This window comes from Girardinichthys multiradiatus, chromosome 5 (genome assembly GCF_021462225.1).
Source record: "Girardinichthys multiradiatus isolate DD_20200921_A chromosome 5, DD_fGirMul_XY1, whole genome shotgun sequence".
NCBI classification, from domain to species: Eukaryota; Metazoa; Chordata; class Actinopteri; order Cyprinodontiformes; family Goodeidae; genus Girardinichthys; species Girardinichthys multiradiatus.
In genome coordinates, this window is record NC_061798.1 from 25875470 (window position 1) to 25894260 (window position 18791).

Below are 18791 nucleotides of genomic sequence, written 5' to 3' on the forward strand. Positions count from 1 at the left end.
CTCTCTCAAACAAAGCAATGGCTTTACTTTTTGTTGAAGATGAAGGAAATTAGCTTTATAAGTGTTTTATACAATTATGTATTGAAATGACTTTAAGATAAATTCAAATACTTAAGGTTTAATCTGATCATTGGGCAGAACATACAGACAAATACAAATGGTTTGACGACAAAGTGCATGTGACAAGTAAAATAATGAATTCTTTATGAAGTCATATTTGTGCATTTTATTGCATTTAGAACTGCAATATTACAGTCATAGAAAAAAAAAAGATGCCTAAATCATTCACACTAATTTAACCTGTTTATTGCTCTTACTTCTTCACACCCCTGAGCATGCAGTTTGGAATAAAGGGTAGGTTGAATTTCTGACATTACAGTTTACAGGAGTAATTTGAGGCTGCAAACCATACTGTTAGGAACGGGAAGCATGGAGCCTGAGGTTGTTGTTTATTTTTACAATAGTAATACACAGTAATAATTTATAGACTAAATTGAAGAGCCTGCCAAGAGAAGGTTTTTTTGTGAGGTTGAGTTTACGAAGGTGTGCTGAAGTACATCTGCAGAGCAGGTGTAAAGATTAAAACAGTTCCCAGGATTGACACTGTGAGGAAGGCCCACAGGAAAATCCTGTCCAACACCTGAGCCACGAATTTCCAGTCCTGAACAACCTGTTGATACACAAAAAGAAGCGGAGACACATAATTTAGTTCCCAAATATCAGCTTCGTCACAGAAAAAAAAATGTCTGGACCTTTCAACTGTTTAGACAGGAGGCTGAAGCTCAAATGATTCTGCAGCATAAAAATCTGACAGTTTTTTAGATGCGTTCCCTCCTGTCTGCCTGCCTCCGCACCTCTCGTATGAAATGCTCCTTCCTGATGTGATGGCTGATGTACCGAACTGAGCTTGTAGCTTTCTCCAGCATTGCCAACCATGCTTGGTTTTCATCCTCCTTCCCTCCATAGGCTCCTCGCTGCTGGTTGCCACCGTGACCAGGAACAGCCCTCCTCCCCACACCCCTGCGAGACTTCTGCTCTGGGCTTCGCATCTCAATATCTGGAAAGTGATACCTGAGGAGAATGGCGCAAACTGTAGTGTACTGTAATGTCCATACTTTTCCAGACACAATTTTCAAAGATATTCCAGACAGAAATTACATACTTCAGTTTAAGTTTCCTTATCATGAAATGACACAATGCTGAGGTTGACTTCTAAATCAGTAGTGTCTTAAATATTTATTTAGTTTAAAAAAAAAACAAATTTGGATCTATACCAATTTGTCAAATCTGGATGATATATTTCAACACTTTTTTGCTTTTTTGTTTTGTTTGACGCTTAAACCAGGCCCAGTTTAAAAAAACACTCACAGGTTTACTCTGAAACTGATTTAAGAATGTGTAGATGTCACAAACACAGGGAAATTGGCATTTTTATATTTTTAATGATGCTTCTCTCTCTTACCAACTCTAAAATCCTTTTTCAGTTTAAATCTGTTTTCTTATACCTCAAGTAATATTATCATTATATTTGGTTATATCCTTAACACAGATTTTGGAAGAAAAAAAAATAGAAAACTAATTATATAAGTGAAAGACAATATTTTACTGGATTCATGAGGTTCAGTAAAACCAATTTGATAAAAAAAAAAAAATTAAAGTCAGAATGTGGGACCTACGATAACACATAAATAACAATTAATGTAAAATTCACTTTATTGTTCAGACATTCAGTTTTCTTTTTTATCTTCTAGATAACTGGAATAAGGAATAAACTGGAAACTCATTTTTCCATACTCCATTTTCCTTTTTTTTCCATACTTATCCTAAATCCTAAATGATAAAAGTTAATTCCATATTTTCACAGACTTCCACTCTGTAGGAACCCTGCTAACAGAAAAAAAACTGGGGAGAGAGTTATTTTCAAAAAAACCACAACTTTAAAGGTTATGTTTTTATATTTTACATCAATTCAGTGTTTTCTTAAATCTATGTAGTAACAAAACATTTTGTTGACATCTCCTGGGTACAATTTCATGTTCAGAGAGTAAATTTACGGTTTAATGAAAATGCCAAGGCATTAGTAAAAAAGTGAAGTCTATTTAGGTTTACCTATCAGTGTGGCCCCTCATACACAGCAGCTTGGGCAGTCTCTGAAGAAACAGGGTTTTTACCCAGGGGGCCATGGGGTGGTAGGTGGCAGAGGAGCGATGGTGAACATTAATCACAAAAACTGTGACAATGATGGAAAAGGTAACGAAGATCATGATGAAGAGGAGGTACTCTCCAATAAGTGGGATCACCTGTTAAAACAGAAAATAAAACAATTTAAACACTTTTAACCCTCATGCTGATGTGTGATACACTTGGAAGCATTACTTACTATGAAGGTAAGTTTATTCACCACACCAAACAAAAGAAAGTGTAACTGGTAAATCTGTTTACAAAATTATTGTCAATGTGTAATCTAAATATTAAAGCTACAAATTATGCATCCCAAACAATTTTTTAAGTACATGAAGTAAATTCAATTCAATTCAGTTTTTATTTAATGCAATTTAACTGGTAATTTATACTTTACTTTAGAAATTAGGAACTTCTTATTATAATTCATGTTTCCCTGGGGTATGAATGTGATGTGGCACAGAGGCCTCTATAGGCACTGTCCCAATAAACACTTCTGGCATTGGGTCCCTCAATTGCATGTTCCCGTTGATGGGTTCGAGTGTGTAGTGTGTCCAATTTCTCCAGAGTGGTCTTTTGCCCCACCCCCTTGGTGCACTTGCATCTAAGTGGACTTCGCCGAAGTATATTACCCACAATTCATTGCTGCATGTGACGTTTTGAGCAAAATCCAATCACAACCATTAATGTAGTCAACCATCAAATCAGAATAAATTTTACTGGTTTACTGGTAAGGCAGTTGTGTGCTGCTTTGCGACAAGCAGCAAAAGGCTACAAGAAGATGGCTATACTCCTTAACTTGCTTATACCTAAAGTCAGAACAATATATTTGAGGGTGCTTTTTGTTACAATTCTTCTTCGTTTTTACCATAAAGTTGTCCAGAATAATCATTAGATTTCAGTCTAAATATTCCCATCTCATCCTCCCCTTTCAAGCATGCAGAAAAAAATACAGCAGCTTGACAAATACAAGACACCCAAAATAATGCCAATTGTTTGTTCAGTAACATGAAGTTCGTTGGAGGAGAGTTGTATTTGGCTATGATCTGCTTAGATAAGGACAACCAGCATTTTTAGACTACAAGCAGAATGAGTGAGTCACCAAAAAGACATGTCTAATGTAAAAAACAGTAGACACATGAGAAAGACTAGTTTCCTGTGCAAACCTTTGAAGATGAAGGGATGATTTCCTCTATGACCAAAAGGAATACAGTCAGTGACACCAGCACTGATGTGCTAAGGGACAGCTTTTCTCCCTCATCAGATGGCAAATAAAACACCAGCACAGTTAGAAAGGACAGGCCGAGGCACGGGATGATGAGGAAGAGAGTGTAGAACAAGGGCAGCCTCTTGAGGATGAAAGAGTAGGTGATAAATGGGAACCAGTACACCCCATCCCTCCTGCTTCCTTTCACTCCCGTGGCATTAAGAATCTCCCATTCACCGTTGTCAAAAAAGTCTTTACGATCCACGTATTGGTCCACAAGGACCAGGTCCACCATGTGCCCATCGTAGGTCCACGAGCCAAACTTCATGGAGCAGTTCTGTCGGTCAAACGGGAAGAAGGTCACATCCATGGTGCAGGAGGATTTATAACTGGCAGGGGGAGTCCATGTTATAGTGCCATCCCAGCGCACTATAGCTTTAGTCATCAAGGAACCTTCAAAGCGACCGTCAGCACTTGCAGAATATGAAAAATAAAGGGAAGACAGTATTGTTTGAATTAAATTGACTAGGCATGGTCTTCTCTCTGTGTGAAAATCTAGAGTAACTATGGATTATTATGGAAATTATTATTACACAAATGCTTTAATTAGCATGATAGATGGAACCTTTTTATTTGTCATACCATTACTATGCATGTTTTTCATTTTAGGAAATCTTTCCAAAAAGTCTGATTTGTTTGTCCTGAAAGCGAGGAAAAACTGTAGTAGCCTATGCTACTTACAGTAAGAGAAAACATGATTCAATTCCTCTGGCAAGGACTGTAAACCCTAGAAAAAGCATGACTGAAAATTCTAGTGGTTGTGAGATTATAACTTGATAAACTCTTGATATGCCTTGATATCAGCCCATGCCTAGAAGGAACAGATGAAACTGATCAAACACTGTAATATGCAGAGTGCAATATGACTCACTTTTCATAGAGAACAATGTCAGGTAGCCATATAGTTTCTGAAGGCACTCTGATTGACGTAATGCCCCCGTAGTCCTCTGGGTTCCATTTGAGCTTCACATCTGTCCACTCCTATTAAAATGAAACACACAATTAAGGCTGATTATATTTAATTTAGACTAATTCAGTCAAATGACTCTATGTAGCACAGGTATTTGTATTTTCATTACAGCTATTTAACAAACTAAAATAAAAATCTAGTTATGTTTTGTCTGGCAAGAGTAATTGCTAACTGCTTCCTGAGCTTGAGGAAAAAAAATATAAAACCGGTAAATGCTTAAGTTCATCCATTGTCTGTATATTACTCTTTATATTAAATAATTACTTGTCAAATTGTCATAATCTGTCCACTATGTGGATAAGAACTTTGTCATTCGGGTGACACTCAGCTCATCCATCATTTAAGAACCATCCTGAATTGGCCATCTGAGATTTGTTGAAATATGAAGCCATGAATACAAATTATATTTACAAGAGGAACATGAATGTAATTAAACACACTGTTACCAAAACAGCAACAATGCAAAAGCTGAGTTGGATCACTAAATGTATTTATGTGAATCTAAGCTCAAACACTTGAATTTCACAAATATATTTTTTTACTTTTAAGTGAGGATCTTTAAATCTCCATCAGTGATTGGAAATACATGTGTTTACATTATGTGACATGGATTGTTTATACTGGTACAACTACCTAACTTATTTAACTGTCAAATCAGAAGCTTTGAAACAGGTGCTAACATGTTTTACCACCAGAAAGAGTTGTGAAAACAATGTTTTTGTGAGTTTACAAGGTAAATGGCTCAACACTATTTCCTTTGTGACATGGCCAAGGATGACACCTGCCAGGTCTAGTTGCGTTTTTGGATATGGGCCATATGGGTAGTTGCCTGGGGCGGCACCAAAAAGGGGAATGCACAGGGAGCATATAAAAAAAGATATAATATTAATCAGTCAGTTGCACCCTGAATAAGTTTTCTATTACTTTTATGCATCTACAGTCGGTGGGGAGTTTATACTCCCTGCTTGTTCTAAGATTATGTAGATCAGTGAGTGTCTACTGTCAATATCACTGATCTCACGTTGGTTAAAGCCCAAATTATCCTGTGATTTCTTCTCTTTAACAGGGTTGTCTTGGACTTACTAGACTCTTAGCATGTTTATGTCATGGAGGCAGTCATAAAGAGTAGAAAACATAGTGCTAACAGAGAAATACAATATGCGCATCCCAATACACCAGGGGTTACAGACTTGTCGCTAGTCAATGTGAAACACATGTTTGGCATGACTTTGGGTACAGGTGTATGCAGTTTTATTTGATCCAAGCCATGATCCAAATCACTAGATCATTCCTATATTTCTAATGAACAACAAATCTGTAGTGAAATGTTGTTTAGCTGTAACATCTCTCTCTATGATGATTGGTAGTTGTTGATATGGTATTATTTGCACCCTGGCTGGTACAGGCTGCTGGAATGTAAACCAAAAACATGCATTGCATGGCACGAATCCACTTATTGATGATTCAATAAATGGCCATGTACTTTCATCATAACCATCATATTCAATTAAACTGATAACAACTTAAAATAAATTAAAGAACTAAATGTATACTTTAAGAATCATTTTTGTGAATTTTATTTTAAAACGTCAGTCAAACTCTCATCTTCACCTGCCAGAGCCAGACATTTGTGGTCATCAGCTGGTTCTTTTCATCCTGCAAGAAAAAAAGGGACAAAAAGGAACAGGGTTTATGATTAATAAAGCTGCTTACTAGGAATGATAAGAGAGGCTAATGAGGAGCAAATCAGAAGCTGAACTGAAGTTAAGTTTAATGAAAGACAGCTAAAAAGCCTAGAGGTGACTCATTTCTTGCTTAGCTTTGACCTGAGAAAGTACAGTAGAACCTCTTTCAGTCTAATCTGCCTTACTACAGATTTCACAATGCTTTACAAGAAAACAATATTTCCTTCTCCTTTACCAGCCACTCCACAGGATACTTTACAGTGGATAAAACAACATCTGTTTCTGAAAGCTGTTGAGGAAATATAACACTTGAAACGTCACCAGGCAGACATGCTAATAATCTAAAGCACACGGTATAAGAAGGTCACTGATTACAATTTTGTCTCATAAAGACATCAGAATTATAAATAAGCTCAACAAGGTTGTTTTGTATGGGGAGTAAAGGTTTAAATGTTTTTGATGGTATCTAAAACTAGGCATTTAGGCAGGTTTTACAGACATTTCTGTAAGAGTTGATCTAAAACGTTTATTTTCGATAAAGTTTGTAGTTAGTGTTGTCCTCCATCACCTTGATTTCTCCCTTTAGTGATGCAGTCTTAGATTTATGCTGTTGACAGATGTCTCATGATATACCCATCACTTTACTCTCCTAATTGTACTTTGACTTTCCTTTTATACCAGTGCAATTACAGCTGAGGATATTTGTGTTTTTCTTTTTTTTATTACATTTTGAAAAGCCAGTTTTCCTGGCTCTGTGTTTTAGATTCTGTTTGTTTCTCTTAGTTTCGCACCTCCAGCATGTTAAGACAAAGAGCTGGCATTCCTGAAACAATTTCTGTTTGAGGTTGCATTTGAATTTGATTAGACTTGAATTGAAGTGTAATGAAAAAAATGAAAACATATTAACTTGGATTTGATTGCGGCCGTTTAACTTTTTTTCTGCACAGTGCCCCAAGACAAATTTTGCAGTGAAGTAAAGCTTCACTGATTAACTGAATTGCACTGACACAAACTGGACTGGAGTTTTTAGTGAGAACACAGAGCATATGACAGATGGGCTTCATTTTGTTTATAATTTTATCCAGAGTCTGACTGACTTTATAAAGGAAGTCCAAATACCCTGCCCTCCCTCTGTCAACTGTCACAATTAAAATGTAACCATAATTTGCACAAAATTGATAAAGGACTTAAAATCTGGATTTGATAAATTTTCATGTCATAAAATAAATTTTACTTTTTTTACAAACTGCTGAAGAGGAAGCCTAAAGTTTAAACTTTTAACTTAAGAAGTCCTGTTTTCATATTGGACCTGACTTCTTAGTTCTTTGGATTCCGATGCTGTTTTATTATGGTGGCAATGCAGGAAAGCTTTTCATCTGCTAAATCTTCCATTGAGATAACCTTGCTGCGGAGTCACATTAAAGCAGAACATCTCCACTTCAGAGTCTAATTCATCTTCCTGAGGGTTATCTAGTGTCACGCAGTGGCTGATCATAAACTGAGACCACAGTCTTCATTAGTGGTCTTCATTTTCAAAAAATCTATTTAAAGTAGCCCCGCAATGCTGATTGTCGGTTCAAAGGTTCGCCATAGATCAATAACATTTATTTTGCTTGGAACGACTATTCAATCTTCATAAAAGTTAAATGCATTGCAGTGTCTGATGTGAATAAAACCTGAAATTGATTTTAAATGTCATGTCCTCACCACATCAACCAGCTGTGAGATCTTCAATCCGAATCGTACAGTTATGGTGTCGTTGGCATGCCCGACGGGCCGCACCCACTTCTGATAACCTTTAAAAAGGTTTCTTAGCAAGGAATCTTCCATCTCAGCCAGTGACAAAAAGTCCTCCTGGCCTGTAAAAGATGACAGAGGGAAACAAAAAAGGGAAATATGAAAATTAACGCATTTGTTACATATTTCTTGATTTGATTTGACCAGTAGTGAATGTATTTTGCAATGAGGGAATGTGTGGCCTAAGGAGATCCACACCCTATATCAGCATAGTTTAACTGTCTTTGTAAAGTTTAAATGCTAAAAGGTATTTTAATGGAGATGCAGTACTTGTGATATCTTCAATATAATGAATATTAAACGTTTACCACTAAGCCCCTTTGAGAACTTGTGGGCCTCTCTTAAACATCAGATTTACAATAAACAAAAACAGTTAACCTCTGTCTGGGGGGCTATGGTTTCTGCTGCACAAAAAGTTGATCATCAATATATCAAGAAACTGGCCATGAATGTGAGGCTTGTGACTTATTGGAATGAGGGGGAATGGTCACTGATTTTTCTTTAAATGTCAGAAAGTTTTTATAAATCTTGAGCTGTTTGTTTATTATTATCATTCAACAGATAAAAATAAGGAAATAATATGGGAGAATTTTTAAGTTTTAATTTAGTCGCATAATAAATCTGTAGACTAAAAGTTACGATTTCACATAGATATTCTTCTTGGAATGCCAAAACATCAGTTTTCCTTTCTCAAATAAAATGTAGGTATCAGATTTAAATCACATTTTGAATGGACAGAGAGCACCATTGTTTTTCAATATCAAAATTAATCCTCAAATATACAACTTGATTAATAATTGTGCATACAATGTAGAAATACAGAACCCATGAAATAATGAGTTTTGCACCAATCCATATAGTTAATTTTAGGGAACAAACACTCTGAATACCTGAGAGCTTCTTATTTATTTCTTATATATTTTTTGTACAGTATCTAACAAAAGTAAATACACCCCTCACATTTTCATAAATATTTTATTACATCTTTTCATGAGACAACACTAAAGATATGTCACTTTGATACAATGTAAAGTAGTCCAGCTTGTATAACAGTGTACATTTTCTGCACCCTCAAAATGACTCAACACACAGCCATCAAAATCTAAACCACTGGCAACAAAAGTGAGTACACCCCTAAGTGAAAATTACCAAATTGTTCCCAATGTGTAGATATTGTGTGGCCTCCATCATTTTCCAGCACTGCCTCTCTTGGACATTGAGTTCACTAGAACTTTACAAGTTGCCACTGGAATCTTCTTCCATTTCTCCACGATGATGTCACAGAGCTGGTGGGTGTTAGAGACCTTGTGCTCCTCCACCTTCGGTTTGAGGATGCCCCACAGATGCCCAATAGAGTTTAGGTCTAGAGACATGCCAGTGTGTTTGGGGTCGTTGTCATGCCGGAATGTTGCCCTGTGGCCCTGTTTCTGATGGGAGGGGATCATGCTTTGCTTCAGTACGTCACAGTACATGTTGACATTCATGGTTCCCTTAATGAACTGTAGCTTCCTACAGCCAGCAGCACTCATGCAGCCCCAATCATGACACTCCCACCCCCATGCTTGTCTGTGTACTCCTCACTTGGTTGCCGCCACACATGCTTGATACCATCTGAACCGAATAAGTTTTTCTTGGTCTCATCAGACCACAGGACAAGGTTGCAGTAATCTATATAATTAGTCTGCTTGTCTTCACCAAGATGTCTGTGGGCTTTCTTGTGCTTCATTTTTAGAAGAGCCTTTAAAAAAAGAAAGAAAGAGGCTTTCTTCTGGGATGACAGCCATGCAGACCAGTTTGATGCAGTGTGCGGCATATGGTCTAAGCGCTAAGAGGCTGATCACCCACCCCGTCAACCTCTGCAGCAATGCTGACAGCACTCATATTTCAATTTTCAAAAGACCACCTCTGGATATGATGCTGAGGACGTGCACTTAAGTGCCCTTAAGTGTTCGACCATGGCGAGGCCTGTTCTGAGTGGAACCTGTCCTGTTAAACTGCTGTATGGTCTTGGCCACGGTGCTGCAGCGCATTTTCAGGGTGTGGTAATCTTGTTATGGTCTGGTTCATATTTATGCTGAGCAACAAATCTTTTTTTTCAGATCCTCTGAGAGTTTTTTGCCACGGGGGCCAGGTTGAACTTCCAGTGACGAATATGAAAGAGTGTTAGAGCGATGACAACAAATTTAACACACCTGCTCCCCATTAACAACTGAGACCTGGTAACACTGACGAGTCACATGACACCATGGAGGGAAAATGTCTTATTGGGGACATTTTGGACATTTTCACTTAAGGGTGCACTCACTTTTGTTAGCACCAGTTTAGAAATGAATGGCTTAATGGTGTGTTTTTGAGGTGGTAACAAATGTATACTGTTATACAAGCTGTATATTGACTACTTTACATTGTATCAAAGTGTCATATCTTCCTATGAAAAAATATAATAAAATATTTACAGAAATGTGAGGGGTGTACCCAGTTTTGTGAGATGCTGTACAAGTTTCTTTACAAATTGGTGCATCTATCTCCAGTGCATTTAAAAAATATTCTTACCCCTGCACTACAAATGTCCATTGAATCATTCTGATTTCATGTGACAGACCAACACAAAGTAGTGCATAATTGTGAACAGTGAATGGAAAATGATACGTTTTTTAAAGCTTGAAAAGTCTGTTGTGCGTATGTTTTCAGTTCCTTTTAATCCGATACTACTAAATAAAATCTAGTGCAGCAAATTGCTGTCACGAACCATCTAATTAGTAAACAACTATGTGTGATTTAATCTCAGTATAAATACTGTTTTTTTGTGAAGTTTTTAGGGATTTTGTAAAAAACATAAATGAACAAACAGCATCATGAAAACCAAGGAATACACCATACAGGTCAGGGATAAAGTTATACAGACTGAAAGCTTAAAGTTTAAATTAACATTTTACAAAAACGTTATGAGTGGTGGAAGAGTAACACTCCACATCACCTTGAGCACACCATGCTCGCAGTGAAACATGGCAGTAGCAGCATCATGCTGTGGCAATGCTTTTCTTTGGCATGGATAGGCAAAGTGGTTACAGTTGATGGTAAGATGGATGAAGCTATGTACTGAAATATCCTGGAAGAAAACCTGTCATAAGCTACAAAAGAGTGTATCACGTCATACACCAAGAGTTACAATGGAGTCATTTAGATGTCATCATAATCAAGTGTTCGAACGGCCCACTCAAAGTCCAGACTGAATTCAGTTTCTAGATTCACCAATAAATTCTGAATGTGCCTGAGATGCTTTGCAAATCTGAATGGTCAAAAAACTGTAAATGCAAAGTTGTTACTGCAACGAAAGGTGGTTGTAGAAAGTATTGACTCTAGGAGCTCAATACACATGCAAGCCATGCTTATCATCAACCTGCACACACTACAGACACACACACACTAATAACACACCCATATATACATATATGCAATAGTCATTAATTAAAATAACCGACTCTTCACTTACTCTCAAAAGTAAGTAGGAAGATATGAGGTCATGTCCTTAGAGCCAGCCAGGCAGCACACACACACACACACACATACATCAGCAGTCAACATCAGACTTAAAGCTGTCCAAACGGATGTGTCCAAGCTCCAGAGGCAGGCAAAATGATCATGCTGACACCATCACCTTAGACAGATCAATTGCCAGGGGAGATTAAAAAGAGCTCAGAGTGCTCTGTGCAGTCAGCCACAAGACATGATCGTCGGTGTAAAAAGTGACACCCGCGCTCTGTTGGAAAACTGGGCACGAAGCTGCAGCACTCTCACTTCACCAGCTGCCATTCGTTGGCAAACAGCTGGGAGATTTCAGATCCCAAAGGTGGGCACTAACAGATAACAGGCTGCCAAAGTATGATGATGCATTCTGTAATTCTGCTTGGTGCAACTTCACTGATCGTCTGAACGTAGATAAAAGCTGTAGGTATAAATGTAATCTGAGGAGACCCTTCATTTAATGAATTTTTGTTTTTCACTTTACATTTCTTTCATGAAAAATTCAGCAAGTATTTTTTTTTTTCCTGATGCCCTGGCATATAGCTAAGTAATGAGACAAAGAACCATTTTTCTCATTTTGCAGAATTCAGATGAAAATGACAGCTGCATTTGCTGGACGCTCAGAGCAATATCTGGCATTTGTACATGAGCAACACAAAAGAGCCTGCTTCAGTAACGCTATGGCTTTATGAGCTGAAAGCTTTGGGCTTTGTCCACATAAGAAAGTGACGTTTGGCACAGCCTGTTGTGCAGCGTTGCAATAGAGGCCAAAGGACAGCAGAGAGCAAGTTTAATTCAACAGCCTTTCAAATAAGGGAATGCATGAGAGGAGTGGTGAGAGCTAATAAGGGAGGGAGTGAGACACACTGACCCAGAGCAATTCCCTCCAGCATCTGAGAGAAGCAGGATGAGGGGGAAGGAGAGACGCTGAAAGATACATTAACTGGGGCAAGAGGACGAGGAACAGACAGCAAAACTGATAGTAAGGGAAAGTAATTCCCATTTCTTTTTTGCATTTGAACACAAGACACTGTTTTTTTTTTTCCACTTTATGAGCCAAATCCTTCAACAGGCTAAAAAAAAATCAGTTGGGGCTCAGGTGCTGGGGCCAAGTTGTCATTGCTCAAACCACTGAGCTCTAAAGCTTAATTTCAGGCATGAGGTATAAAAACTGAATGGCTCCATCATTCGGTCGAGCAATGGGATTCAGCGTTTTAGGTCTTTCCAAATATCTGGTAGCAACTAAAGGTGTCAGTGTCATTGAATCCCCTCCCCCAGTTGCCTTTATAATGCAGTATATCATATATTTTGACAGAAATCTGACAATATCAAACATAACAAAGTCTAAAGATTTGTTTTGACACAGTAGAATGTGAAATGCTGCACACAAATGAACACAGACTCAAAACAGCTGTAGGTTAATTGGAAATATAATCAGCAACATATCAGATCATTAAACTCATTAACATGATTACCAAACCTTCCAACTTCTACTTAAGACAGTGAGTTGCATGCAGATGTCTGTTGTTCTGAACATAAGCCAAGTAAATGAGGGAAAGCTGCTCTAAATGAATAAAAAAAATTAAGCTGTTCCACTGCTGCTCTTAAGGTATCTTGAAATAAATAAGCACAATTATTTTGAAGTGGTAAAATCAGCTCTTGCTACTTACACCTACTGTTGAATGAGCTCTGGTGGATTTTTCCTGTGGCTTCATATTGGCCACAATAACTTTTGAATCTAACCTACAGTGCCGGTCAGAGGTTCACACACACTCATCATGGAAATCATGTCTGTCATTTTATATTTAAACGATGCATTTGAGACAGTCTTTTTACTATTTTCTCAAATCCAAACAGAGCCAAATTTAACTTGTGCATGTTTTACAGTATGTCCCACAGTTCTTGCAGTAACCTATACATACCAAGTATTTCCCCACAGGTATAGCAACAGATGAAAATCAACATTCAATTAATGTCTCAGTAATAATAAACGAGGTACAATGTAAAAAAAAAAGAAGTTAAATTAACTTACAAATTTTCGTTTTAGGGTCTTAAATAAAAATGATCAAATCTCTGCCAAGTTCAAAAAACTAGATTTAACCTCAAACACAGAAATGTAATAATTTATGAAGCAAAAGATGAACACAAAATGAAACAGTTGTGTTCAAAAATCTAAGTACATGCCATTATTCAACAGCTTTCAGACCCTCTTCAGCAGAAACAACTAGATGTAGCTCAGTCTCACATTATTGTGTTTCTCTTCCCAATACAATAGCTTGTATAGCCTCATTTTAACAAAGCTTTAGACATTTTTTCTCACAATTGACTCCAGAATACTTTAATATAATTTGGTAATACTGTCCCTTATCTGTGAACAAAAAGAATTCTCAAGAAAAAAGAGAAAGTAAAACACACATGGACCTTTTACTGCTTGTTTTCAAAGCCATATTGCTTTCTGTTCAGTGTGTAGAGTATAAAAAGAAAGTACAGGCTGTTTCTTCCCATTGCATCAGATTTGTACAAAGTTTGCAAAGAGCTAAAATGGGGCTTTTGCACACTTTTCCAGTTGGACTCGTCTAGGCAAAAGTACAGGAAGCAGCTTTGTTTCAAGATCCTCATAAACAAAAACATTAGAGTCCCATTATTTCCAGGTCTGCATTCTTCCATAAGAGCCAGCTCCTTCCATTAGAGTCAGGTAGATAGATAAATAGTTTGTGAATGTGTGTGTGTGCATGGCCGAGATATAGAGGAAGGTATTGATTAGAATGAGCACTGTGATGGTTGGGGGGATGGAAGTCGATTCTCTGTTGGAAAATTATGATGCATTAAAGCGTGAATGTCTGTATCCACTTCCGGCATGAAACACCTCAGCAGGAATATTTCAGAGGTTCAATAGAGTCTGTGAGAGACAAAGCTTCTTTGGTGAATGACAGAGATGCAGAAGAGGCCCAGCATGCACAAGTGCACCCTGCCTGTTTCTCAATCTGAAAAACCCCATGTGGGGACACAATACTATAATCACCTTGACACTGCCACATCTGTTCCATGCAGAAACACAACAGGAAGTGCCACTGAGAGGGGCAACAGAAGACAGAAAACTGATTTGACTTTATACATCAGGGGATATTATCATAGTTTAAGTTTATATTTTAATCATTTTGATTAACTGCAACAAAGAGTAATTGACCACTAATGCTTGGATCAATGTAAGATTTTAACTGCATGATAATCTTGGGTAATGATACCACAATGTGATTGTATTTACACAAAGATTTTAAACGTAAATGTATCTATATGTTTTAGGAGGCTTTTTATTCCCAAACAGTTCATATATCACCGTTTATGAATGCTTGCATTGTTAATCTGTGAAAAATTCAAGAGATTAAAAGTTTAACAAAATGGGAAATAAGTAACAAACATTCAAATATATGCAATGTACACTGTAAAGCAATTTCAATTAGCTATATCTAAAAATATTACAAATATATGTCTTCATTAAACATAATATCTTCCCACATACAAGCACTAAATATGTGACCAAGGACAGTTGAGACACTTTTCACATAACTACACAAAAACTAAATGCATTGCAGAAGTGATTTTCACACAGTATTTCTTTTCCTCATGTACTACATTATACGGAGTCAATATATCAATAAGTAATTTATATTTTTCTCAAATGGCTCATAAATATTAAGCGCTTTTTGTCTCAACTGCACCTAGTACCCTCGTACTAAACAATTATTGCAATTGTTGTAGGAATATAGACATCATTTTAATATCACATTTCCACATGCCTTTTCAACCCAAACTGAATATTCATTTAATTCTGTTTGAATATAATTGCTAAGATCACTTTATTTCATAGAAACTTTTTTCAAGACTATACATAGCAAATAAGGTAAATGGAAATAACAAAATCAACATAAAAAATACAAAAATAAAAAAGATTGCAAAAAAGAAAAACTGTTGTCATTTACTCACATATGTGGCATATTTAGCTGTGGCCACAGTCAGTTGAGTCATTTTGTCTCAACTGTATCCAGATGACCACCTTAAATATTTCTCTAAATTGCACATTGATCTTGCATGGCATGGAGTCAATAAATGAGTCTGTTTTTAGGGCAGAGATTAAAGTTTACATTCATCTAAGTCAAATAAAAACAAAAGAAGCTATTCAATGTGGAAGCTTGCCATATAGACGAAATACTTAGTGCCGATATCTCTGAAGTGGAAACATTGCACATTAGTCCAAATTCTTACACACAAATAGGATATTACTCATGTGCTAGCAAAATTCATTCATCAGGCTTGCTGCGTATGGATCTTAGTTGAGATGTATCGACTTTACCCCTGTTCCATTAGCCCCCCGGTCTACCCTAAACCCACAAATCAAGTATTAAAATAGATTTCCTTTGTATATTTCAAAGAAAAATTTCTTCTATTTAAATTATATATTATTTCCATCTAAAATGGCTAAAATCAAACAAGCATAACACATAAGATGCAAAGGATTATACCATAATAACTGGGCCGGATGGTTTGCCCCATTTACACCCAGACATTAAGTTAGGTGTGCTCTTGATGGTTGAAGTGAGAATGGATACTATGGTGAGTTTGAAAAAGCGGTCCGAGGCCTTTAGTAGGACGAATGTAGCAGCTTATGAGTCTAGTAAAGGATTTAAAGAGGTCTCTAAAGACTTTGAAATCCACAACTCTATATTACAGAAAACAATCTACAAGTCAAGCACTTTCAAAACAACTGCCTATATGAGCAGGCCTGACTGTCCAAGCAAATTAGCTCTGAAACTGATGGTCCTGCGCTGAGTAAAATCCCAGATCTTGATCTTATTGAGACGTGTGAGGTGACCTAAAATATGCTACACATTTAAGAAACCCATTAAAAATCTGACACCTGAAAGTGAGGAGTGGGACAAAGTTTTCTCAGACCGATGTCAGAGACTGGAAGATGGGTACAAGAAGCATCTCACTGATATTAATTTAGCCAACGAAGGCAACACTAGGTAGGGTGTACTTACTTTTCACTGGGCTGAAAATAAACATTTTGTTCATATATTTAGTTTAATGAGTAAAACAAGGTGGTTACCTGCCATCCAATCATAATCATTTCCAGACAGAACTATAAAAGTAAACATTTTACAAAAAACAAAACTAAATATTTAATTAATTAGGTGTCCTAACTTTTTAACATGACTAAAATTTGCATCGCAACTAGGGTTAATGTAGCTAAACATTTTTCCCCATACAATTTTTGGTAAGGACCTTTGTTTCCTGACGAAAACAAGACAAAAGTGAATAAAGAACTCATACAGAAAAAAAACTGTGACAAAAGCTGACATGTTGTCTGTAATTAAAACAGAGGCTTTTAAACTGGAGGCAGAGAATTCCCGTCAAATATAAAATATCCGCCAAAACCTAATCTTGTTGAGCAGAGATGGAGATCAGATCAAATTATGATTCCCCACAGAGTCTACAGCTGGATGCTCTTGGATGAATGCAAAAAATAAAATTACTGTAAATTATTTGATGCAGTAAAGCAACTGAAACTAGACTAAACCTAAAATGTTTAAATATACATAATTGATAAAGAAAAATAAATGGTACCTTAATATTTTCTTTAAAAAGTATCTATTAGCAGTTGTTTTAAATATCTTTTGATATATAAAATCAATCTTACAGTTTGATTTGCAGCTCACACAAGCAAGCCTACTTTCATAAGCCTACTTTACCTTCCATAACAAAGGTTTTCCGCGATAATTCTCTTTATTATATAAGGGATTTCATTTCCCCCTTTTGTTACAATGGTTATTATATACTTTATTGTTTCTTACTGTTCTCCTCACAGCTCGCCGTGTGTCACACGTCCCCAGGGGGGCGCTGCGCATTCACTCTTTAATAAATGATGAACGCGCTTCTGTTCGGTGACCCCAGCGTTATGTCATGTCCCGCTTTCTCCCTCGATCATACAGTGTAATTTCTGTATGAAAATTATAAAACGAACACTCAGTTATAAAACCTGTTCTTACATATTGCGCAATAGACATTACATGCTAAACGCTCAATAATTAGTCTGAATAATGAGGCTGACGTGATGGGATGTGTGCCGGTCGCACAAAACGAGTCCAAGCCATTTTCGGCACTGTGGCTCCTCAATTTTCCTATCACACCTTCACCAGTTTACATCAGGACGCGTTTCCCAGATCCTCACCTTGCGTCGCAGCCTCTCCAAGAGCCAAACAGAACCATAGCACCGCAGCCGCAAACTTCATGCTTTGTCCCGTCTTCAACAATGGATCAGAATGTTCTACCGTTCTGCGTGTCCTCAGCAGCCATGTGGGACCCCCAGCTGCATCCCCACCGCGGAGACCGCTTTAAATGATAAATGATGAAGGACAGCAGCTTGTTGGTGCCGGTGCACAACGCGCCCCACCTTCCTGCTGTGGAGAATAGCGGCTTGTGTTGGTCCGTCCTGGTCCTACGGAACCCGCTGTGCTTCTCTGCAGCTTCTTCTGCGTGTGAGTCCAGCTTGGAGAACCGGAGCCGAGCCGACGGGCTGAGGGCGGGACAGATCCGTCACAGGGTGTGGAGGGAGGACACATCTGCCCCACATCCACAGGGGAATACGTTCATTAACGTTTAAAGAAATTAACCAAACTGAGGAGCTTCATTTGATGGGATCACTTTAAAAGTAACATTCCAGGTTGTTTTTGAATTGTTTCATATTGAACCTTTATTTTATTGTAACTTGTTTTCTTTGATAAATTATGATGGACCAAACAGAACATTTGCAGCTAAACTTAACTGAGTCATAAACACCACTAACTACGAGAAAACACAATACAACACTCAAATCTCATATCTTTGTTCTTAAAAACAATTTCCATTTATTTTATTTAGGATTTAAAAATGTATCAAAATGCTCTGCATTAGCTACTGAAGCCAAACATGTCCCTAGTAAAAGTATTAACACCCCAGGGAACTTAATTAATAGCTAGAGAGTGTCTGTGGACATCCATTTTTAAGTCTTACCACAGATTTCCAATTGTATTTACTTCTGGATCATCTGCACTTGAAGCTACACCATTCGATTGTAGCTCTGGGTGTTTCCCAGTCTCAAGTCTTTTGCATCCTCTAACAGGTGTTGGACCACTTGTTGCTGAATATTGGACTATCTGCATGTTGTTGGACGTCACGGTGCCTCTCCAATGGTATCGGCCATTTTGTACCCAGGACAGCCCACTACTACATATCCTGTCGAGCACTGCGACTGATATGACGAGCGTCCCAAGTCTGACGTCACAGGACGCTATATATGGAGGCGCCCATTTTGAACATACGCTTTCAG

The 18791-nt window shown here is 37.5% G+C and overlaps 1 protein-coding gene across 1 annotated transcript; it reads right to left on the reverse strand.

The window, feature by feature from the left end:
- Window positions 1-211: 211 nt before the first annotated feature.
- chrnb3a (cholinergic receptor nicotinic beta 3 subunit a) lies at window positions 212-18038 on the reverse strand. The gene is made up of 8 exons (XM_047366609.1): window positions 17655-18038; window positions 7811-7962; window positions 6030-6074; window positions 4320-4429; window positions 3348-3861; window positions 2110-2300; window positions 855-1071; window positions 212-670 (listed from the first exon to the last, which is right to left on the reverse strand). Exons 1-8 carry the CDS (start codon window positions 17713-17715, stop codon window positions 536-538), a joined length of 1425 nt encoding a protein of 474 aa, XP_047222565.1. The 5' UTR covers window positions 17716-18038; the 3' UTR covers window positions 212-535.
- Between the last annotated feature and the right edge of the window lie 753 nt (window positions 18039-18791).